Below are 24262 nucleotides of genomic sequence, written 5' to 3'. Positions count from 1 at the left end.
CTCTCCCTCTCTCCCTCCCTCTCTCCCTCTCTCTGTCCCTCTCTTCCTCTCTTCCTCTCTCCCCCTCTCTCTCTCCCCCTCTCTCTCCCTCTCTCTCTCTCCACTTCTCTCCCTCTCTCTCTCCCTCTCTCTCTCCCTCTCTCTCCCTCTCTCTCCCTCTCTCTCATAAAAATCTTTAATGGGGAGTGCCTGTAATCTCTTTGCCTCCTCCAGAGTTCCCTGGAATTCTCACTTTTCCTACAAAGCAGTCTTCCCAACCTAACTCTCCTTACTCATGTGATAACCACCTGTTCTAGGGGCCGGGATTTAGCTCAGTGGTTCTGCCACCTGCCTTGCAAGCACAAGGACCCAAGTTCGATCCGAGGTACCAAAAGAAAACAAAACCACCACCTGTTTCTGCACTGGGAAAGTCATTACCTGTTGAAGGTCACACTGCAGTAGGAGTGGACCTAGAAGAAGAGCTCAGTTCTTCTCATTCAGCATGGCATTTTCTGCCCGTTGTCTTATGGAAATGAGGCTGGGAGAACAGAAAGGTGGACTCAATGATCCCTGAAGGTTTTCCAGGCTTACGCTGACAGATTTTACAGCCCTGCTTAGTTACTAAGTTCAGTAAATGACAGAAAACTTCTCTAAAGCCCAGGCCTTACAAGAATGACACTCTGGGGATGATGCCCTTCTTCTCAGGTGATAAAGCAGTAGATACAGCCTTTGGTAGATCTGTCATTTGATTTGGTAGCCACCCTTTGATGGCTTCTAGTATGGACATCCCAGGTGCACCTCCACATAAATGTAATTCCAGAATTTAAAATTGCAGAATTAAGTAAATACTACCCAAACTGAGTAATAGGAGTAACTATAATGAAGAACAAAAAAAGTCCTCCGTGGGTGGGGATGTGGGCCAAAGAGGTGTGGCTTCTTCCAGTCCACAAACAGTACTTGACTTTACTATGATCTCTCCAGAGAGTTAGGGGGAAATAGGAGAGTCCCGTCGTGCTGTGACTTGAATCAGAGAAACAGAGGTGGACAGCTAGGAGAAGGGCAGACAGTGTCCAGACATGGAAAATCCCAGGTCAGTGCGAAGATGTGATGGCATCAGTCCTGGAAAAACCCCGGTACCACACAGTTGTCTTTTGTAGGCCCCAGCTCCTGCTATATTAGATTGCACTGTCTAATTATGCTGTTATGTACTTCCATAGGCCTCAACATTTGAGTCCTCCAATGTATAAAACTCCAGCATCAAATGAGGGGTTATCCACTTGACATCACTGTTCTACTATGTTTCTACTCTTTTTCAATAAGATTGCTATGAAAACTAGTGACTATTGATCTCATATAAGCCATGAAGACAAAAAATGTTGGAATTGTAGTCTTAGCTTCAATATAAACTTTTTTTGAGTGACCTTGGGCAATTGATATCTCTTTGATTTCTTAACTGATGAAACAGCCAAGAGGGATGGATTAGGTGATATTCATCTAATCATGAAATCCCTTCCTGCTTTAATGTTCTGGAATGTTTTGATAATTTAGCAGTAGATAAGTGCGGGGAACAAATTAGGACATTACTGATACCTTCTAGTGTTCTGAAAATAATGTTCTTAGAGGAAGAGTTTGAGAAAAGTAGCACCATCATTAAAATTCCATCAGGCCCAACTCCAATGGGCACGTAGACAACATCAACAGCAGCTACTTTTCAATCAGATGTTGGCATTGCTCTCCACCAATTTTCCTGAGGGCCTAACTCAGGAATGTGAAGCTCTGCCCAGACCTCCTCTGGCACCAGGTGAGGCAAAATGTTCATTCAGAAGACAGTCTTAAAGCACAGCTTGTCCTTTAGGAAATCATCATGGCTATTTTAACATTTTAAGAGGAAAAAATACATAAAAGTCCAGGTTATTTCTCTTAAGTCTGCTGTTCCTCTAGCATTTAAAATAAAGAAGAGCCAATCCCGGACTGTTGTTTTTTTTTTTTAAGTGTGAGTGTTTGCCTAATTCTTCCCTCCACACCCACGAGAGACCAGAACCATAGCTTTGTGAGCCACGTGGGGAGAGCCCAAATGGGAAAGAGATGCTTTCCATGTGGCTGGGCAGGTGATTTCTAATTTGGTTCTGGGGAATCTTTTGCTACTCAGAGCCATGGATTTTAAACAGTTGCATGGAAGGAAACCTGAATCCAAGGAATCAGTATGAACATTTACCACAGACACCAAGGAGAATAGCTTTTTGACATTCATCTAATTCCCCTGACACTGTCAATATAAAAAGGAAGGCCGGATTCAGAGAGGCATCTTGGTCCTGATACATTGCCACCTCCTCAGAAACTCTCATTAAGCATTGAGATACTGTGACAAATTAATTGAAATTGAAATCACCTAAAGTTTTGACTTCCTTCAGCAATTCTTCACCTTCATGCAAAAGTGTTGCTTAGAATATTAACACTGCCTTGTTGCTCCTAGCTTCTGTGTGTTTCCAAGTGATAGAAAGTGATGGCTCAGTAAATGATAAGAGAAGCTGCTTGCATCTGTGCATCCCGGATGGTAGGTATAGTCTTTTTGTAATCTATAGCCTCAGTCACAATGCAATGCCCTCTGCATAGAGATGTTCACTGTTGAATGAGTGAATAAATAAGGAAGTTAGCTTAAACTCTTTTTTTCAGGAAGGTGGTAATCTTTTTCCATTTCAAAAATCATCTTCTTATACATCATCTTAGTGGGCCTTCATCATCATTCTTCCCGGTCCCCAGCATATGTCCCATACAAGGCAGATGTTCAGCAAATATTGGATGGATGAATGGATGGATGGACAGATGCATATTTGGATAAACAATTGCATCATACAGAAAACATCCATCTTATGTGATCCCTATAGCAATACTAGAAGGTAGGGAGAATAGGTATTACCATTGTTCTGTTCTCTAGGTGAGTACACTGAGGCCCTGAGAAGCTAGTGGCCTTGCTCAGGATTTTAGATATTGATTGTTCAGTGTCAAGCCCCATAGACTACGCTCAGAGTTCTTTCCACCATGAGAATTGGTGTTGCTTTGGATTTAAGAACATAGGCTGGCAAGTCAGATAACCTTAGCATCTACACCCTGGCACTTGCCACTTCCTTGATGTCTGACCTTTGACAAGTCCCTCATCTCCCGGCATCTCCGCTTCCTGTCTGTGAATAGGGGCAGGGGTGAGGGGAAATGATAGAGCCTACCTCTGAAGAGCACTGAATGGGGATTAGGTGGCACAGTGTGCAGTCACACTCACTTGAGTCCCTGACATGAGTCATGGCGAATGGTGATGGGTGCTGTCACTGTGTTCACTCCCATGTGACCTCTTCAGAGGACAAAGGACTGGAAAAGGTAGTGTTCAAGGGTGGGTCTTTGGGTTGCACTGGGAAAAATGACAGTATAATATCCCTGCCCTGGGCAGGTAGGAAAGAAACAGAGCAAAGAGACAGAGAATCCATTCAATCTCCCTTTCGTGGGAGCCTGAGCATGTGGGAGCAATGGGAGGAGCCAGCAGTGGGGAGGAATGACATACTTCCATTCATCCCCTTCTCTGGGATCCAGCCCTGTAAGCAGCTGGGAGCTGCTTTCCTCCCACACCCTGGCGGGCCATTCTACTGGTGTTGCAAGGCTGACTTGTAAAGATATGGAGAAATAAATACCATAGGGAAAGTAATATCTCGTCCAAATGAGCTGGGGTGTAAGAGGGAAAGGCACTGCATAAGTAAGCTGATAGCATGGTAGGGCTGAGAGAGTGTCCGTTGGGCCACAATGGCTTTTTCAACATTGTGCCCTCAGCTTTCACAGCCTGGCACATGGTGGCCATTCAGCAGATGTCTGGTGAATGGATAAATTCATTTACTCCAACCCTTTGTTTTACAAGTGAGGGCCCTATTGTCACCCAGCCACATAACAGGTTTTCAGCCTGAATTTCTTAATACAATGGAGGTACTCAAGATCTTCAAGGATTTCAGTCTAGCAGTATGGCTTACAAATGGCAGGACAAAAAGAAGCTCTCAAGAGAAGTTCCAGGCACTGAAGTTTAGTGAAAAGGAAGTGTTTGGTATGTCCCGACTCCCCCAGAAAGTAGATATGTGAACACTTAAGATGCGAAGGAAGAAGGAAAGGCCAAGCTGAGTCTGCCTCAAGGGAAAAAGACCGATAAGGCAGGTAAAGAAAAGTCTGTCCATGTAGGTAAGAATACTGAGCAACCAGGGCCAGGGATTTAGCTCAGTGGTTTCGCCTCCTGCTGCACAAGTGCAAGGACCCGAGTTCGATCCCTGATACCAAAAAAAAAAAAAGAATTCTGAGCAACCAAGGTAAACATTCACTTGGGTGTGACAGACTCATCTCTTGTAAACCTGTGAAATGCTATCAAGTGATTGAAGACTTTTTTCTTGCCAGTGTAATTCACCAAAAAGGTGTGTGAATGTCATTAGATTTCCTAGTCCTTTGAGTTTTTTTTCTTCCATTAGTAATGCTGGTTTATATTGGGTTACTCCTGGGCCGGGGATTTAGCTCAGTGGTTCCGGTGCCTGCCTCGCAAGCGCAAGGTCCAGAGTTCAATCCCCGGTACCAAAAAATAAAAATAAAAGAAAGTAAAAAAAAAAAAAAAAAAAAAAAAAAAAAATATATATATATATATATATATATATATATATATATATACTGGGTTACTCCTACTCTGACAACAAATAACTCGTATCTGTAGCACTTAAAAATTTGCAAAACATATTAGTGTACATTAAAGGACTTCATTGGTTTCTCCCAACAATCGCATGAGGTTGCCTTTTGATAGCGACTGTGGGGGCAAACTGAGGCCCAGAAGGGTCATATGCATTCCAACCCAAATCCCAAACTCTTCTCATTTTCACCAGCTGCTTTGGTTTTGGTGGAAAGCTACCCAGCATCAATAATACAAGCCACCAAGTCACAGCTGGGTGTGTCATCGGCATGTCCTAAACTTGAATGTGCACGCAGAGCTCTTGCAGTCATGTTGAAAGGCAGATCCTGATTCAGTAGGCCTGGAGTGAGGCCTTTCTAATAAGACTCCTGGCAAAGCCAGTTCTGCAAAACTTTGTTATCTTGCTGTCAGTCGGTTGTCAATCAGACAAAGAGGAAGTGTGTCCGAGGGTTTCTGTTTTAATTTTTTTTTATCTTATTATATGTGCCATAATGGGTTTTGGGGTTTCTGCAGCTGGTTCACATTCAGAAATCTTCTCTCCTCTTGCTTAGCACCAGTGAAAACGGCCACAAGGGGTCAAAACATATATCCAAGAATTCTCTAGAAGCGCCTTCTCAGGTATCATTTGGATTCGAAATCTAGTACCAAAATATTATGAATTTTATCTGGAGATCAGGGCAAAAGTAATAGTCTTTGGCAGAATAGCCTGAGCAGAAGTTTGCATAAAACAAAAGCAAACAAGATACTGGTTGATTGGAGAAGTGGCGATTTGAACTTTGTCTTTAAAAATCACTTGAAAAGTAAATAAGATGCTCATAGTGTGGGGTGTTCTTATGAAGACAGTCAGACCCAGCAGCTGACCTGAGGGGTTCGGAATGATCCGGATGAGGGAGGAGGAGAACCCCAAGGCAGGAAGATAGACTTGCATGGTGGTTCTCAGCCCGGGCTGCTACCTATGAAAGCCTGACCCAACCCCAGGGATTCTCAATTGCTTGATCTGGGACAGCCGTTTTTAAATGTTCCAGGAAAGTTCATTATTCCACTAAGGTTGAGAACCACTGCCCTAAAAGGAAAATGTAGTTTGTCCGAGGATGGGAGGAGGAATGAAGTCTTTGTGACAGTATCAGTGTGTAGACCGTTATGGGTGTTCACCACAGTTGTGTTCTTGCTGCAAGCCCTGAAATGTGGATGCTGAAGCTGTTCTGGGAGAAATACAAGGTTCGCTTCCTGTGAGTTCTAAACACATTTTTATCAGCCAGTGAGTACGTAACATTGCATCATGTGTTTCTGTTTAAAAGTGATTACTATATATGGATTCACTAAGTTGCACTCACAAGAACGACCTGAACTGAGGGGAATGAAGCTTGCATAGCAATCACAGTCTTGTTGCACGTAGGTACGTGGGTGGCACTGCCTTCAGCGCTACCTTTTGGGGACCATCTGAAACAGTGAAAGCACCAAGAAAAATTGGAAAAACATGGCACCAGATGGACGTCCTCTAGGAGCATGTTGTGTGGGGTGACTCCAATTTTTTGTAACCCTGTTCGCTTCTATAAATGACCCTAAAATGCAAGTATTGATTTGGGGGTTACAAACAGGTTTGAGCAAGTAGGTGAATTTGCATGTGTAGACACATAATAGGTGAACGCACACAGACAGCGATATCATGTTTGGGTCGAGGAGGGGGGCCCAGCAACAGACAAGGAGCAAAGGGAGCCCCGGTATCTCCCCAGCCCCTCCAATCGCCCACATGACCTGTTTCCCTTGCTACCAGGGTCTGAAGGCTCCAGATAGCCTTCTCTGTCTCATACGCATTACGAAATGAAAGCCATTCAGTTCGTGCCATGAAACCACAACAGTTCAGAATGCTGAGTTATGCCAGGAACCTGGGGCTTGCCATGGCTCTGGAAGTCTTTTATTGCAGGACTGATTTATAATACCCAAGGAGATGTGTGGAGAGCAATTACGTAAAGGCTGTTTCTCTAGGGTAGGGAAGAACAGCACGGTTTAAATGAAAAATGCAGTGCGAAGTCAAAACTTCCAATCGTTGTGTGTAATTACAGACCACGGTAAATCAATTGTACAAACGCAGTACCAACCTGATCGTATTCCAACACCCACAGGGTCAGGTTGTGACAGTTTCGAATTCAAGAAGAGGATGTAGGTGACTTGGGGTGTGCGGAGCCTCAATAACGTGCCTGGAATCACATGGTGATTCAATCAAATGTAATCAAGAAGCCAGGAGAGCCTAACCCATCCAATTTCTCTTAATTAACAACAACAAAAAAAACTCAGCTAATTAGCAGTGTAAGCTCAAATTGTAGTGGTTTTTTTTTTTGAATGGTCATTTATGTGTTATTGTTACATTTGACATTTAGATTGAATGCTTTAATGAAAACAAGAACCAATTCCCTAATCAGTAAATTGCCTGCCTAGCGCCTTGCTGGGAATCATTCATTCTCCTCCTTTTTTGGAGGAGCTAAGTTAAGAATTAGTCAGGACTGCATAATACATTCCTAATTATTTATAACCCCTTCTTAAGGCTAGGGAGAAAAGAAAAGGGTTGTTGTTTGATCAAGGCGAAGTTTAGTGTTTTCAGGCTCGGAGAATCTTAGTTCCAGTCACCCGTTTGGCTGCCAGTCAAAGTTGGCAGCAGGATTTAGGGTCCTAATGATGCTGGTCCTTGCCCGATCACTGCTGTCACCATGTAAGCCATCTTCCCTCTTCTCTGTGAGCCTTTAAGCTCCACAGGCGCTGAAGACTTTGCCCTATGGTTCAGTTCAAGACAGGATCTGGATGTGGTTTTAAATCCTTGGCTCCTTTCAAGCAATAGACTGGCTTCTTCTCTTGATGATCCTTCCTCCTGGTGACAAGGTGTAAAAAGATACCCTGAGGATTTGCTTGGTAACTTTGGCCATGGCCTTGGGACAGATGCGCTGAAAGGGTCTTGATGGCTCAATCATGAAATCCAGGCTATTTGCAGTTGTGAGTTTGGATTGCCTTGCCGGTCCCACCCTCAGCAGCAGTCTGGGAGCTGTTAAGCACAGGGTGGATGTCACATTGTGTAAATCTACAGCGCTTCTGAGCTGGGTGTGGTGGTGCATGCCTGTGATCCCAGCTCTCTGGGAGGCTGAGCCAAGAAGATTGCAAGTTTGAACCCAGCCTGGGCAACTTAAAAATTTAGTAAGACCCTGTCTCAAAATATAAAATGTTAAAAAGGGCTGAGGATGTAGCTCAGTATGAAGGCCCTAGGTTCAGTCCTCAATGCCACAAAGAAAAAGGGCTTCCTCCATGGGTATGCAAGCTGATGGAACCCCAGTTAAACATCCAGGGTCTTTTTTTTTTTTTTGGTACCAGGGATCGAACTTGGGTCCTTGCGCTTGCACAGCAGGCGGTGAAATCACTGGGCTAAATCCCCAGCCCCAGGGTCATTTTTTGAGAAGAGTGTAGGAGGGAGTCTTTTGATATCAAAAATCTGGATTTTTCTACCATTTCTCCACCCTGAATACAGTAACTAAACAGCATTTTTGAGAGTTACATTGGAAACCTTTAAAGGAAATACCTGTTTAAATCTCCTCCTGGCCACTCACTTATCACCATTGCTTTCTTTACTTGATGTCATAAACATCAGTTCTGAGTAAACTGCAGTTCTGAGTAAACCCATTCCTGGGCATCTCTTCACTCTGTGTAGATAGAAATTCACAGACAAAGCTAAGGATTAAATACATATAGATAGAACTGTAGACATGAAAAGGAACAATCCAGAAAAGTGGAGATTAACCCAACGTGCAGGAGATTGGGGCATGGCTGTGTTGTCCCCACAGTCCCCTGAGTTGGCGCAAACATCTGCTTTAATGGGTGTCACCTCACGTCCATAGTAGATGACACTGGTTTTGAGAGACTGGAAGGAGAAGATGTAGACATTTTCCTTTAGGGCCACTTGATTTGAAGCTAAAATTGTGAATGCGATCCTACTGATTTCTATAAAAAGTATATATTGGCTTCTTGTCTAACCTATTTCATAAATAATGATGCTGTGAAGTCAAACAGCAGTTATCTAAAATAGATTTTCCACTGGATGACACCTAGTTTTGCCATTTTAAAAACTGACAAAAGAGAACAAATGAAATGGACCCAAGATTAATGCAGTAATAGAAGTCTGCCAGAAACATTCTAATTTATTTCTTAAAAGCCCAGTGTTTAAGTGATAATGTGAAGGCAGAAGCATACATCTGTACTCCGCCCAAAGGCTGAGCCACGTGGAGGTAATAAGAGCTGATACCGGCGACAAGGACTCACAGCACTGCAATGACTTCTCAGGGCTGACCCTGCACCATTCTCCTTCCATTTAAATGGGGGAAGAGATACAGCCAAGTGTATTTGCCAGCCTTGTTGGGATGCTCTTTGCAGCTCTCTCTTCTTCTAGTCTCGGTTTGGTTTGGTTTGGTTTGCATGGGAAAGTAGACACTTTCCCTCACAGAAAGCATGCGGCTTCCCCTTGGGCTTGCCAGGAACACCCCATCCACCGACCACATCTATGCTTTGTCACATGTCCTCTCATCCCCGTCCCCCCAGAATGAGGCAGAGTCTGAGGCTGTTTAGGGGAATCATCTTCTGGTGTCCAGATGTTCTGAGCACTGCTTTTCCAAACATCTGAAGAAGAAGCAGAAAGCAAGCATGCACAGTTGAGGATTTTAACCTTCCAGATTTGCCTGTAATCTGTTTTCCCAATGCAATGACTGCACAGCATGTGACTTTTAACCTTAATAATTAGTTCTCCCCTTTCCTCCTCTCCCTTCCCCCTACTTACACGGATCTGTCTGTGATGATCAATGTGACTGGTGTTCTATTTCCTTTGCATGATAGCACTGATCAGATACTCTGGTTTTGTATTTTTGAAAATGTATTCTTGCAATACTATTAATCTTTTCTTCCCCAAAGATTCCCACTGCAGGGCCTCAGATTACTGGTTGTAGTGCCACAAAACCAACCAAAGAAGAGGAATCCAGAGTCTAATGTCATTTCACTACTGATCCTTGCTTAGATGTTTGCTTGCTTGCTTTCTCTCTTTCTTTTTCCTCTTTCTTTCTTTCTTTCGTAGCAAATGCCTGAAATCATTCATACAAGTAATGTTAGCAGAACTTTCCTCTTAATATTGAAAGCGTCTAATAGTAGCTAAGATGCTCTGAAAGCAATGTTCTCAGAAGAAATTCGGATGGAACCTAAAATATGCCAGATAAGCCTGCCTGCACCTCAGGGGATGGACAAACACACCCCACCCTACTCCAATCCCTTTGAAACAATAGTCTTTTATAGTTTACTGTGGATTGAGCTTTTTCCTCTTAAATTTGACAAGCATCAAACCATGTCCTACAGCAAAACTTTAAAATTATATATTGTGAGTCCCTAAAATTGATGTTTCCAGCCTAAGTGCTACTGGCATTTCTAGATTTCTTTTGGGAGCAAGTCTAGGAAATATTGTTAAAATACATCATTTGTAACATCTAAGGTATTCTTCCTACCTTGCTTTGTCTTTACTGATGTAAAGGGACACATAGCGTGTGTCACCTGAGTCATAGGGAAGTGGCCAGCACCTTCTCATTCAGAAAAGAAAACCTAAGTTGATATTTTGAAATAATGTAAAATATGTGGTCTCATTCTTATCCAATTCCTAAATTTCATACCTTTTCAGATCCCTACATTGGGGTGACTTATTTTTACAAAGTTGAGTTGTACCAACTACTGGATTGAATTCTATCACGTCTAAAAATTTGAAAATCTAACCATACGTATGTTTTCCCCTGAGAAAGGCAACATCTTGAGTTGAAAAGGTAGACAAATAGAAATGTTAAAGTTTTAAATTATTTCTATGTGCCCGGATTCATAGGGCATGATGAGGGCACAGAACCCAGCCTTGGGTTGAGGCCATAAGTTACTTGGTTTAGTGAAAGAAGGCCATATTAAGAATCTAGGAATATGGGCTGGGGATTTAGCTCAGTGGTTCCGGCACCTGCCTTGCAAGCGCAAGGACCAGAGTTCAATCCCTGGTACCAAAAAAAAAAAAAAAGAATCTAGGAATATGTAATGCCTGTACTCAAAAGAACATCAAATTTCTAACAGTTTCAGCAGCCCAGATTCTAGAATCTATAATAAAACATTAAAGCTAAAATCACATGGGAACACACAGTGTAGCTCAGAGATGGCACAGAGCCTGTCTGCGCGGGGATGCCAGCATGTGCGGTCCTGAGTTTCCCAACATCCCATCATAAAGACTGCACAGAGCAGCGGTCATCTGTCACACGAGAGGGCACTCGGTCAATAGCACATAAGGACCAGGTGAGTTGATGGTCCATATTTAAGACGTGGGATCCCCATTCAAACAATCATACATCAAATCTGCCAATTTAAAAATGTCTGTGCCTTTAGCATAGATCTTAATTTACATTAATTTAAATTTATCTCCTATGAACGCCAATATTGTCTGCGTACACATAAAATTCATTCATAGTACAGTATTTCTTCCAACTAACAAGGCTTGGTGTACACAAGGATTTTCAGGTCTTTGCTACCCTGGAGCTCACAGCTCACAGTTTAGAAATTACTAAATTAAATTCTTTCAGGAGGCTTCTAAGTCTAAGTGTGAAGAATTTACACTGATCATTTTTAAAGCACAAATTGCATTCAATGTGTACATTTAAGAAGAGCACAGAAGTATGCAGTGTATCTTTGAAAGATCTCAGTAATGTTAGTTTGGATCAAATTTTGGTGCAAGAGGCAGACTGTTTGCCTCTGTAAGTCACTCCTTCAGAGCGAGATAACCTGCCAGTGAACCAAGGAAATAGTTGGTCGTGCCTCCTAAACCTCCCTTTATCTACAAACCCTGCTATTTCCCATATTAGAAGGTAGTTCTACTTAATTTTCTTCAAAGAGTACTAAGTATCCTGAAAAATCTGTCTGAATCTTATCTCAACAATTAAAAATCAAAGCAACTTTGGTCAGGGGAAATGAGAATGCAATTTGAATTCCAGGCTTTTACGAAAATACTTAAAAGAACAGGATCCAGAGCCAGGCATCATATGTTCCCTAAAAATGTACTGAAAGGGGTCTCATTAAACATGCTGGGAGATAAAAATAAGAAGAAATCATAAGGTTAGATTTAAGACCCTTTATATTTCTGCCCCACTCACTGTTCAGCTGCCATAGCAAGATTATTTTTGGCTGTTTTTTTCATATTTCAGCTAGACTTAATACTTATTGTGTACTTTTGGGTCACTTGAATTTATAAATGTTCCCTAAAACTGTAAAGTCCTAATGATATATATATGTTTTTTCCTAATGATATAGGTATGGAGACCTACATAGAGAGAGACCTAAAATTTCTCATAGAGATTGAACGATACCCAGTACTAAGTATTAGTAGTTTCATTTGTTCAAGAGCAAAAGAGACACAATTTTGCTCCCCTGGGAAATGCTCAGTATGATTTTGAATATAATGAATCCATCCTGAAATATGCTGTCCCTCCAGCCACGCTACGGTAATGATCAAACACGTAGTACAAACTTAGAACCTCAGTTCTGCTTGCCCATTTCTGATCTCTGGCGAGTCTGTAAATGTGTCCTTAACTCGGCAGCACTGAACATTACTGTGGGCAGCTGACACCTGAAGGAATCATTAGCTGTTGGTGACAACACAGGAGTCAACAAGCAGGAGCATTCAAAAGCCTCTGGCCAGAATCATTCTGGGGCAGCTTCCACAGCTAAAAAGCTTCTCTCAAGTCTGTTTTTACTACTTTTCACTCCTGACTCATAGGGATTTTTTCCCCCCAGATGTCCACCTCTTCTCCTATGTGTCATCACTTCAGATGTGTTTAAGAAAAATAAAAGGCAGCAGTGGGATGACCATGGGCATTGGTACCTGACCTCTGGCCACCTCATTAGCTGCACAACTGTGTGGCCCATTTTCTTGTAACCTCTTCCACCCATGCTAGTTATTATTCCTTCTGCTGCTTGCTATAAAAACAAATCACTCCAGAACAAGAGGTGACACCAAAATCAGCTTTGTGCTCACTGCTGTCTTCATGTGAAGTGGCACTGTTGGCAGGGCACCTGTCGCCTGTCGTAGTCTCCTCCCCTCAGGAGGACAACCTGTGCTGCCCGTGGTCCTCGGTTCTTTTTGGAGGAATGAGGCATCTGCCTGCGTGACTTTACTTTGGTTCAGGTGTGATGCTCAGCCGGGCTCTAAAACTTCACTGCAGATCAGAAGCACGGAGCCAGGTATGGTTGTTCTCGAAGGGTGGTTCTGAGAGAGATAGTCCTGAGTTTGGTGACAGCTGTAGGCCCCAAAAGGCTTCTACTGTCATATAGAGGAGGTGGAGCTTTTGATAAAAAGTCTGAGAAATAGCCCTGGCACCTCAGATACAATTGATTTTTTTTTTTTTTTTTTTGTACCGGGGATCGAACTCCGGTCCTTGCTATTGCAAGGCAGGTGGCGGAACCACTGAGCTAAATCCCCAGCCCTTTTTCGGTTGTTTTTAGAGGCAGATGTCAAGTTCGTGCCCTATGCCCTGTGACTCAGGAAAATGTTTTTTTAAAAAGTTGTACCTGACACATGTAGGTAGGTCCTTATGTGACAATCTCTGTAAGCCCATTAAGTTAGATAAATATTTAGTTTCAAAGTTCAGTAGCCAGCAGTGTCCTGGAATTCTGGCAGCCTCCCAAAAGACGTGCTTCAGTGGTAGCGGGAAAGGGTGATTTTAAGAAATTTTTAGGTGGAAAGAAGAAAACTGGCTATATCCACTAATGGAATTTAGTGGCTATCTATGTCTATCTAATATTATTCTCAGCATCCTAGCTGTAACCACCCATGGCTGTCAGTTAATTAGTGCTTCAGGTAGTGCCTGCAGCCAGCCAGTACTGAGGTCTCCACCAGCTCAGAGCTGTGGGCCCTCTTTCCCAAAGCCAATTGTACGGGTTCAGGCTCTAATCCCAGCTGGAGGATGGAAGAGGAACCCCATTTCCACTTGGGACACACCCAGCTGGCCTCGATCAGAGGCCCTACCTCTCTGAAATGGTCACAGAGGTGCCAGGAAGCTGAGCTGTCCCAACTGAAATGTCCCCTGCTCAGCCCAGCCCTAGACAAGTCTGCCTGATTTTATATAAACACGGAGGTGGGCATGAAGTGGATTTTCTGAATGTCTGGCTTTTCTTCCTGTTGGCTTCCCTCTTCATTTTTGTTGCTACTTCCTTTTTACTTATTTATTTATTTTTCTTTCTCTTCTTTTTCCCCATGCTAATCTATTCCAATCAGATAGCAGTGCATTTTCCAGGGAGCCTATTAAATGAATTTCTTCCCTCATCTATTTAGCAAAAATGCAAGTTGTTTGAGGTCATTTTTAAAAAAACAATGTCCCCTTTGCATATTTTTTAAGGTAGATGATAGTACCTTGCCTTGGATAAAATTTACTCAAATTAGAAATTTCTCGAGTTACAAATACTAAACCCGGCAGCCCCTTTTCTTCTCCTTTTTTGTTAACGAAGAAGTTTGCAGTGCTTCGGATCATGCCCACTAGGGCTGCCCCTCTGGCCAGATGGAAATGGTGACCACATGGGAACCTGGTCACTGAGTGCTGTCAGCAGCACACACACACACACACACACACACACACACCCGCCCCACTACAGCCCAGTTAGACTTTTTCGTAACACCTTTCAGCTCTGGTCTTTATCTTTTAAATGGGGCCACAGTGATCAGCAGCCCAGGCCTTTCTCGGGGTGCTGGCCCAGAAGAAATGCAGCTTTTGCAAAAAGGCAGGACCCCTTGCCATTAGGATATCTGGTCTACCTACTGAAAAACACAGAAAGGTCAATGCCAGAAAAACAGTAATCCAAATTTGGGAGAGCAAATGTCTCCCTGGAAGGGATAGAGCCTGAGACAGAATTGAATGGCTTCCCTGAAAAATGTTTTAAAATGCATGTGGCTTAATCCCATGCTAGTACAGCAGCAGTCAAAATAAACCAGACCTGTCAGGAACTGGCACTGAGAGAATGTTATGAATAGACTTATTTTGTGAAGTTGTCACTTTACACACCCAGAAAAACCAACCAAGGGTAACCTTGGCTCCCTGGGCGTTGATGTCAGTTAAATACCTCCTTTGAATGCCTTCAATTCAATTTGGCTAGTTATGTGAGTTTTGTTGCTATTTCCTAGTTTTCTGGGAAATAAATTAAAGACCGGGGCTGTGCAGATGTTGCCCTCTGTGGAAGGGCTGAACATGCTGGTAAAACCCATCCCCAGCCAACTGAGAGCCCCATGGGCTTCTCAATGGAAAGCCTTGTTACCTGAAACTGTTTGCAGTATACAGCTTGGCATGAATCTAGGAGGCCAAGGGAAAGAATTGGGCCTTTCACTCGCAGCTGCTGGTGTCCCCCACCCTGAGGTCACGTTAGTGCAGGGGCCCCTCACTGAGCTGGTGCCACCCTTCAGAGCTAATAGTCCCCTGATTCCTAATCAGAAGGGTGAACTCATCTCCTCCTAGTTCAGCCTCCCATGTCTCCTGAATGGCAACCAGCCTGCCACCCTTCAGGAAGTCCTCCCTAATACACCAGTAATGTCAGAGTTTGTGCTTAAAAGGAAAAAAATGTCCAGCATGTTCTCTTCACTTTGGCAGACAGCCACTTTGCCAGGGGCGCCTGGACCCATTGCTCCAAATCCCCATCTCCAGAGTTAGAACTGAAACCAAATGCACACCACACACAGGCCAAGCCAGGTGTGTGGGTCACATAGGTGTGGCCCACCAAGAGGTCCACACAGCATCCTGTTTAAGGGAAAGACCCTGCCAGGCCTGCGTTCCACCCACTGTGCCCACGGGCAGAGTCGGAAGGCAGTCAGGGGACCACAGGGTGCAAAGGTACTGTGGATTCTGCGTCCCAGGCTAAAGGGGGGGCAATAACCTATTTCATTTTATTTTTTTTTTCAGTTCTCTCAGGCCAGGCACACCACAGCCCTTTGAAACGATCTGTGTCCCTTACCCCACCCATGAATGTGCCAAACCAGCCTCTAGGACATGGATGGATGTCTCATGAGGACTTACGAGCTAGAGGACCCCAGTGCCTCCCTTCCGATCATGCCCCCCTGTCTCCACAAAGCAGTGTAGCCTCTTCAGGAAGTGGTGGGAGTGAACACTTAGAAGATCAGACCACTGCTCGTAACACATTCCAAGAAGAAGGTAGTGGTATGAAAGGTGAGTGACTACTGAGGGACCATGCAGTCCCTCCCTTTGTTCGCAGTTAGAAGGCTACACAGAGGAGATAGTCAGCGAAAGAGAGGAAGAGCCCAGCCCCTCTCCCAGGCCTGTGGCATCAAGCCCTCCCTGAAAGGCTGGCCCTACAGGAAAGGGCCTGGAAACCCTTCCACCAGAGCAAGAGAGTCAACACCTTCTGCTTCATTTTCAATGCACCGAAATCCTCAGACAAGCGCATGATCCCACCAGCTACCGGAACAGGGTCATCCGTCCCTAAACCTGCTGAGCTGCCCCAGCCTCTGGCCCACCACTGTGGCCGGATCCCTGTCACTAATTCAGAAAAACAAACCATTGATCTGATTTTTCTTTTCCTTTCTAAATGTCTCAGTGCAGAATTGTAGCACTTCCTTTCTCTCTCCATTATTCTTTGATATCCAAAGAAACCTCTCCACTCTTTTCTCTGCCTGGGCCATGAAAATGCTCCCAGAGGACCTGAAAGTGTCCTCAGCCTGGTAATGGATTTGCATATAGGTGGTCTCCTCTCTTCTAAAGAGCCTCATCAAGAGATAGAGATCTCTGAGTGACCCATGATAGGCTGGAAGAGGATTTGGTGCCTTCTGTACTCCTAGACTCCAGTTGTTTAAGGCCTGCAGGTCCTTAGGGAGAGACAGATGGATAGTAACGGACAGTAGGGAGACAGGAGCCGGGCCGGCTCTGGGGACTCCAGTGCCGAGGGGATGGCTTTGTGCTAGATGAACACGGCCCTGGGGTTTGCTACTCTGATCTTTCCCTTGCTCTTGACCACCGCTGACATGGGGGACTCTGTGCCCAGTCCCCTCCCACCTGGTGTCAGCAGCTGAAAACCACCACCCTTTGATCCAGGCCTGCCCCACACACCCCCTTCCTCATCCACCGTGGTGCCTGTGTTGAGCGCTGGAGGAATTATGTGTGGCTTGCTGTTTTCCTCTGGTACAAATGGGTCTTCACAGGTGTGTGACAGGCAGCAAATGCAGTAGGTCTTTTGGGCATGAAGGCGATGCCTGTCCTCTTTCTCCTTTACTGTTTCCAGGCCACTGCTCCACAGTTTTGGAGAATGAGCTAAATCCATTCCTGAGTTTATGCTATGAGGTTTCCAGAAGCCCAGCCCCAGGTCACAGGTGGCAGGGGGAGGCTCAGCCATGCTCTTGGTAGGCCTGGCCTGGCATCCATCACTGAGCCCAGGATGCCTGAGGGAACTTCCCTCAGCTTCTTTGCAGGTGAAGTTGTTGTCCCAGTGGCCCACGTCTGAGACAGCGGAGATGAGGGTTCTAACGGGTACCTGTGAGAAGAGGCCTCAGCCTGGGCCCTGACAACAAGGGTCAGCCTGAGGAGAGGCTGATCTCCAAAAGGCCCTCCTAGGGAAGAAAGCTGTTCCCTCTGCCTGGCGTCTGCATATTTGTTTTCTTTCTTCCTCCTTTTATTTTCTTTGCTTTTCTTTATTTTGTTTACTTTTGTTTGAGGCCCTCTGTCTGCCGCATACATTCTCCCAAAATCAGTAAAGATATCTTTGTTGTGAGCAGGCATTTTGAGGTAAGACATGGATAAAGATAACATATTCTTAAAGAGACATGAATGAGAGAATAACCAAATAAACATCTAATCCTTGTTTTAGGATAAAAGCCAAAATTTGCTGAAGTTCAAGGAATATCCTATAGATACTCTTATTTGATTTCTTTCTCTAGAATTGGTGAAAATTATCTCAGAGCTTATTTAATCAGAAAATGACACAGACAACGCTGCCACATCTAAGACTTTCTTTATAGGCCCACAGATTTTGGTTGCAAAGTGGGCTGTTTGGTGCCCAGACAAAACAAAAGACCCTTTTCTATGTATTCCTACCTTTTTTGACCTATTGAAATTTTCCTTCTTCCAAAGAATTAGTTAGGATTCAGAGTATAAAATCACTAGCAAGTTAAGTGGCAAAAGAAAATTTGAAGGAAAGAACGTTATAGATGATGAAGGATTCTACTTGTTGGAAAAGTATATTTGCAGTTCACTTGACATGTTAGGTGGTGGGAATGTCCCAGAAACATTAGCCTTCCAAAGTGTCCTGGGGGCCAGTATCTATTAAGCCCCAGTTCCCCTCCCCAGCCCTGCCATGACACATCCTCTGCGAAGAACTCTTCTTCATCAAAGATTATTCAACATGGTACCCTAGGAGCGTGTTCAAGAAGCAACCCTTAGCACACAATCCCAAGGGCTTGTCATCTGATCTCCTTGTCTAAGAGCAGATCCTAGTTTAAATTTCCAAATTAATTCACACTTCTTTAAGAGATGACCTATGAAAACCAAGTGAAGTGCTTCTAAAAGGAGCCACATCTTCCACTTGGACCTACATCCTTTCCTTCGGCCCTCTGGCAGGAATAGGATCCATACCTCAGGATGCCATCCTTGGACTCCCCAGTTATATGAACAAGGAGTCTGTAGTAGAGTTTGGAAAAATCCGCAAACCTTCAGGAAAGGCATGCTGCCTGGATATTATACCTTGGGGAAAGAATAGAAAGTCACCATCGTTGAACTTGGTTTGGTGTGAGTTCATCTTTCTGGTCAACAGGTGTGCATACTTTGCTGAAATAGTATCTTCATCCTTCCCTGCCTTTCCTTCCTGTTCAGCTAGACAGACAACCCAGGTTTAGCCACAGTCACCCCTCAGGAATGCACCTCTTGGGTCAAGAATGTGCAATAAGCTCTTGTTCTTTATTTTTCACATCCATTGATCTAGCCCTCTTTTTCCTCTTGAGGTCAGCGCTCTCTGCCACTAAGTTCTTTCCCAGGTAGACCTGCTCCTACACTCAGAAGAGTAATATCATCTGCCTACATTGCTGTGTTTTCCTTTTATAGTAAAAACCTGCCCTGATGGTTTAAATTGGCTCCAAGTTCAGACTGAACACCCCTTCCATCTGAAGTGGCCTAGGCACAATCTCAAGCTAAAGGAAAAATGGGATCCAACCACTCAACTTGAAACTAACCCAAGAAGAGTGGAGAATGAGCTGGAATATGAAATTTCTCCCCTGTCCCATTCCCTGTGGAGACTGCTGGTTGTACATGTTTGAATTAAATATGATGGTTGTGGTTTCTAAATCCAATTGTTCTTGTTCTTTCCAAAACTTCCACTGTGACCTATCCCGGGGAGAAACTCCAGCTGTGAGTTGATACTCAGTTATGATGCCCTTCACTTCCTGGGCAGCACACAAGCAGAATAAGCTCTCTTTGTCCCTGTCTCCTACGATGGCTTCGGGTGGAAGGGTGGAGATTTCCCTGATTTCCCAGAAGGCAGAGCGGCCAGCTGGCGGAAGAAGCCCATTTGCCCTCACATCAGCATCTCATCCTCAATGATCTTATCAACCCACCTGAAGACTTACCAGAAAGCCAGGGCTGTTGATGAGTGATGCAGCCGAGAGAAGGGAGGATTTACAGGTTTGCTTTGGTCCTCAGTCAAGTGGGTGATGTTTTTTAGCACCTGCAGAGAGGGGCTTGGACAAGTGGGCTCTGGGGGCTCATTCTTCTATGAGCAGCAAGCAGGTGCCTAATGCAGGGGCACTGCTGTGAAGCCGTGCTGTCTTAGAGATTTGCCCTGGGTCAGGGCAGGCACCAAAAAGGGTCTTGATTCAAAGAGAGGGGAGGTCGAGGAAAGCCCCTAGAGGAAGGGAGCATGGAGCAGAGCCTCAGAGCATGGATGGCATGAAGGAAAGATGTTGGGTGCAGAGGGAACAGCATTGTGGAAGCATGAGGAGGAAGTGGAGGAGAGGGGCTGGCCAGGGCAGTCCTGTTTGTCTTTTATCCTGCAGTGATCACAGGAGTTTGTGCAGCAGAATCACCTAGATTTGTATATTAGAGAGGGAGCCTGAAAGCAGTGCCGAAGATGTACCAAGGTGCAGAAGCCAAGGGGATTCCAGATTTGGAGACCAGTAGACAGAGGATCTTTCAGTCATTAGGGAAGAAAATTAAGTTGGACCCAGGCAAACAGTAGTGGCCATGGAGACAGAGGAGTGTGGTGACGGGGTGTGCAGGAGCAATTGCTAAGTGGAGACAGTGGTGGAGTAGGAGGTGTCTAGAATGATGCCCAGGTTCCTGCCCCAGACGTCTAGATGACCCTAATGTCACCTTATAGCAAAGGATCCGGGAGAGGAGAAACAGATGATGGGGACAGCTTGGGTCTCGGGGAATCTGGGCACCTGTAGATCATCCCAGTGGAGGTGAGCGAGCCCCTCAGTGGTCCCCCTGGACCACCATGCTCCTCCTGGGTGGTTATCTGTGTGGGGGGGTACGATAGCTGGTGGGTTCTCGTCTCTTCACTATCACAAATAAACATCAGCTGGGCATTCTTACAATGTGCGGCTTTCCATCAGCACAGAAATGGGGACCGAGATTGATGTCTTGTTTGCCTAGCGACACAGTAAACAGAAAAGAAGGGACTCTTGGCTTCTGCAGCCTTGCCAGACACATAACAGTTAAGAATGGAGGTGGCCAGGGACTGAATGTATGTGGTTTGCCTTTTCTAAGGATTCCTTCTTAGATAAGAAACTTGGGGAAACTTTCTCCACCGCAAAGAAAAGAAATCGTCTACTCTGGTATAGCCAGTGTGAGGCTTGGAGTTGTTTTTGAAAGGTAGACCTTTAATCTTCTGCCTCTCTTGGAATGAGGCTAGGAAACTATGGAGAGGTGAGATCCTTTTTAAGAAAAGGAAACCTGTCGGAGCCCTTTGGAGGCGAGGTTGTGCATACGGTATCTCAGGGCCATGAAGAGCTGAGTGATGGCGTGGGAGTGACACAGCTCTGTGACTGCCTGGGACACTTTCAGCATGGCCGTCATCGAAACTAGTCATTATTTCCTGAATGTTGACTTCCCCAGGAGCTGCCTGGAATTCATTCCACTTGAACACATCTGTTGCATATCCTTTATTCCCGGGCACCAGCATGTGACCTGAATGCATGGGTCCTCAGGGCGCAGAGGGGGTTGTGCTCATTGATGTCTGAAAAGCGAATCCCTAGGATTCCCCCAGGTCCTGAGGGTCTGGGACTTGTCACCTCCACTCCTTGCCCAGCACAAGGGTTTTCAGGACGGCTCTGGCTCGCAGAGAGCAGCTTCCAGTGCAGTGCACACCCACTGTCTTACGATGCAGAGCAGCTCGCAGAAGAGCTGTGGACGTCATGGTGCGTGGGACAGCAGAGAGACATTTGCTCCCTGTGTTTGCATCTCAGACCCCCCAATGGGCCTTTCCTCTGTGCCTTCCAAGACCCATCTATGTCCCCATGTGCTCAGAACTCATCCTGGAACCCACCATAGATGTCTGTGTCCCAGGGTCAAGGAGCATGTTGGGGAAGATCCAGCTCCAAAGGAACCCAAGACTGCGCTTCCTCCAGAGGCTGGGACAACAGTAGGCTGGTCATTTGCTCTGAGATAAAGACAGGCTTTGGCAGTCTTGATGGTGTCACCAAACTTCTGCTTTGTTCCTGTCTCACTCCGCTTATTCTCAGCTGGCTTTCTTCCTCCCTCCCTCAGAGACCAGGGATACAGTCCAGTCTTGGAGAGAGGGAGCTCTCTGCAATTAGCCTGGCTCTCTGTGTGAATGGGAGTTGATCTTCCATCCACAGGTACTAAGAGCGCCACCCACGAGGCCTCCTGGGGGAAGCCGGCTGTGTGTTCCTCCTACATACGCCTTACCTTCTGCTCTTCACGCTGTTCCCCACTCTCAGCCCACCCCTCCTCTCTCTCCCCTCTCTCTCCTGAGACCCTATTTGTGGTTGGGTGCCACATGGCTTGTTGACATAGCTGGTATTTGCAGCCATTCCTACAGCAGGCTGAAAAGAACCCCGGAGTCTCATTGGAGCCCAGCTTCTGTGAGCTGTTGGACACGCCACACCACCGCTCTGTGCCTGACTTGGCCAAGCTCTAAAAGGAAAATAGGAATTGGCACAATTTAAAACATGATCCCTTTGATAAAAACCAGTGGGTAAATATGGAACATACACAAGACAAGTGTAGCGCTTGAAGGTAAGAAGGTAAGAAGGTAAGCCAGAGTGAACTGCAGTGAGATCTTGAGGGACATCGACCAGGGCAAGGGCACCAACATCATGCATGTGGAGATGGTGCTGTCACTCAAGGACTTCCTACCTGCCCACCTTTCTTCTTATCCCTTCCCCTAAAGGCCTGCCATCCCCAGGCCCCCCTTGGCTCTTTCCTTATCTCATTTTGATATTTCTTCCTTGAGTAATCTCACCTATTTCCATGGCTAAAACAGCCACTGTGCATTATTGACAAGGCAAGTTGTTCTCCTGCTCAGACTTCCCTTGCAAGAGCTTGACCAGTTCTCTCCTCCCCCTGCATGATCCAAAGGCAGTGACACTCAGGTGATCAAAACACTGATCCCCTGTGGGTTCTGACTCACCAGACCCGAACCAAAGGAGCCACCTTCTGCTCCTTGCTGTCTCCCATACCCTGCTCTTCCCTGATCATCCAGTACCATCACGTTATATCCTTTGCTTCTCCTCTGTTGCCCCTCCCGAGCCCTAAGCTCATATCTCATATCTCAGTCATCTGCTGCCCCTGCGGTGTGTTCCTCATCTTTAGCCATTCCCCACTGTTCCCCCAACCACTTGCTCTGCCCAGCATGCTCTGGCTCTGTGCTTTGTTCCCACTGCTTCTGCTTCCTGGGATGGCTTCCTTGGTCTTCCCAGGGAACTCCAAATTGCTGCTACTCTTGGCAGCAGGTTACAGGAAGCTGTCCCTCACTCCCTATGGCAGCCCCAAATGCTCATTCTTCGCTGCTCCCCTGGAATGCTGAGTATACTCAGCACCCAGGCTGCAGCCACTGTCCTTTACATGTGTGAGCCAGCAATATTTTCTGGATTAAAAGCTCCCTGCTGGCAAGAATGCGCCTTCCCCAAACCTGGCCCCCATAGAACGCACCCTGTCACCCAGCAAGGAGTTCAGCCTGGCTGTAGCCAAACATCTTTCCCTTTCTCACCCTCCATGAGAGTGACTTTCAGCTCTGAGGCCTCCACTAGTATATCCAGCTGTGTACCCACCTGCCAGAGGTGGGAGCCCTGGACATACATGTGCCTTCATTTCCCTCCCAGCCTCTCCCATTTGCCTCCATAGACCGGGACAGGGGATCGGAGGTTGAAGTTGGTGGTGCCTTTTAACACTGCTTCCAGTGGGGTGGCAGGTGGGCCACAGGAAAGGACCTGAGCTGTCCAAGCTCATCCCTGCCGACCTCTTACCGAACCTAGCATCCGAGTCATTGGGATTCCTGGCTTGAGGTGACACAGTCAGGGCTCTGGGTGGTCTGGTTTGCTTCCCTCTTGATGGAGTTTTGTTTCAGTCCCTGACAAGCGAAAGCGCCTCTCCAAGCAGGGGAGAAAGGTTAGCAAGCTTCATTCTTCAGTTCCAGTTGCAGGAAGGAGAGCGCCTAGGCAAGGAGGCCTGAGCAGGCACTCAGCAGCAGCCACCTGTGCCTGCCTTGGGGAACAGAGGCCAGGGGAGCTTACATCTCTCAGGAATGCGCCCAGAGGCAGCTGTGGAAGAAGGCCTAACGCCCGGTGTGGCCTTGTATGGAGCCTTTCCCAGGAAGCCTGCTCCCGGGACTTGCATTTTGATGAAACAAGTGAGCCAGGCTCTCCCGTCCCTCTCCACAGGGGAACTCAAGCTATCAGAAGAGTCACACAGGAAGGAGCCACCCTGAGAACTACTCCTCCTTGACTCGGGACGCCCTGTTGTCACCTTGGATTGGAAAGCACCCATCTGCCATGATTTCTTGTCTGAGCTGTGGGGCATTCAGTGAAAATTTGGTCCGTCAAGTTGGTCCTGGCTCTTTTGTGGGCACGGTGGCCTCGTGTGATACGCAAGTGTGGCCCTGGGTTGCCCAGGCGTCCTCTGACTCCTGATGGTTACATTTTCTGAGCAGTGACCTGGGACTTCTCAAAGATGTGACTAGCACACATGAAACCCGGTGACAGAGTGGTAACATGCAGTTGGCCTGAGCTGGAGCTGTCGTGGGCTTCACGGCTGCTGGCTCTGCAGCAGCCTTAGCGGTCTTTCAACAGAAACGCACACATGGTGGAGAGCAGAGTCTGGTCCGACACACTCCAGGATGTCACAGGAGGGAAAGCACCAGGCTCCGGAGTTGCTGTGTCCCGGACTCCTGATGCAAGCCTGTAGGGGATGGTACCATGTCCCTGGAAAGCTTGGTTTGTCTGTGGTTAATGACGGTTCCAAGGGGACTCTCCTTTGTCACAGTAGATTGACGGGCTTCCAAGCACAAAATGAAGTGATTTCTAGCCCGAAATAACTCAGTCTGTTCTTA

General features: G+C 45.9%; 1 protein-coding gene across 1 annotated transcript in view; it reads left to right on the top strand.

Moving 5' to 3' along the window:
- Nucleotides 1–4704: 4704 nt before the first annotated feature.
- Nucleotides 4705–24262, top strand: part of Samd4a (sterile alpha motif domain containing 4A) — a 57904-nt gene continuing 38346 nt past the window's right edge. Inside the window, exon 1 of the mRNA XM_087181690.1 lies at nt 4705–15918. Coding sequence (XP_087037816.1) covers nt 15714–15918 — 205 coding nt within the window. The 5' untranslated portion in view covers nt 4705–15713. The remainder of the gene's footprint in view (nt 15919–24262) is intronic.

The sequence above is a fragment of the Heterocephalus glaber genome, unplaced genomic scaffold (assembly GCF_053883595.1).
Source record: "Heterocephalus glaber isolate CG9 unplaced genomic scaffold, H.glaber_assembly_v1.0 deba00000122, whole genome shotgun sequence".
NCBI classification, from domain to species: Eukaryota; Metazoa; Chordata; class Mammalia; order Rodentia; family Bathyergidae; genus Heterocephalus; species Heterocephalus glaber.
This window is presented reverse-complemented; position numbering and strand designations above follow the sequence as displayed.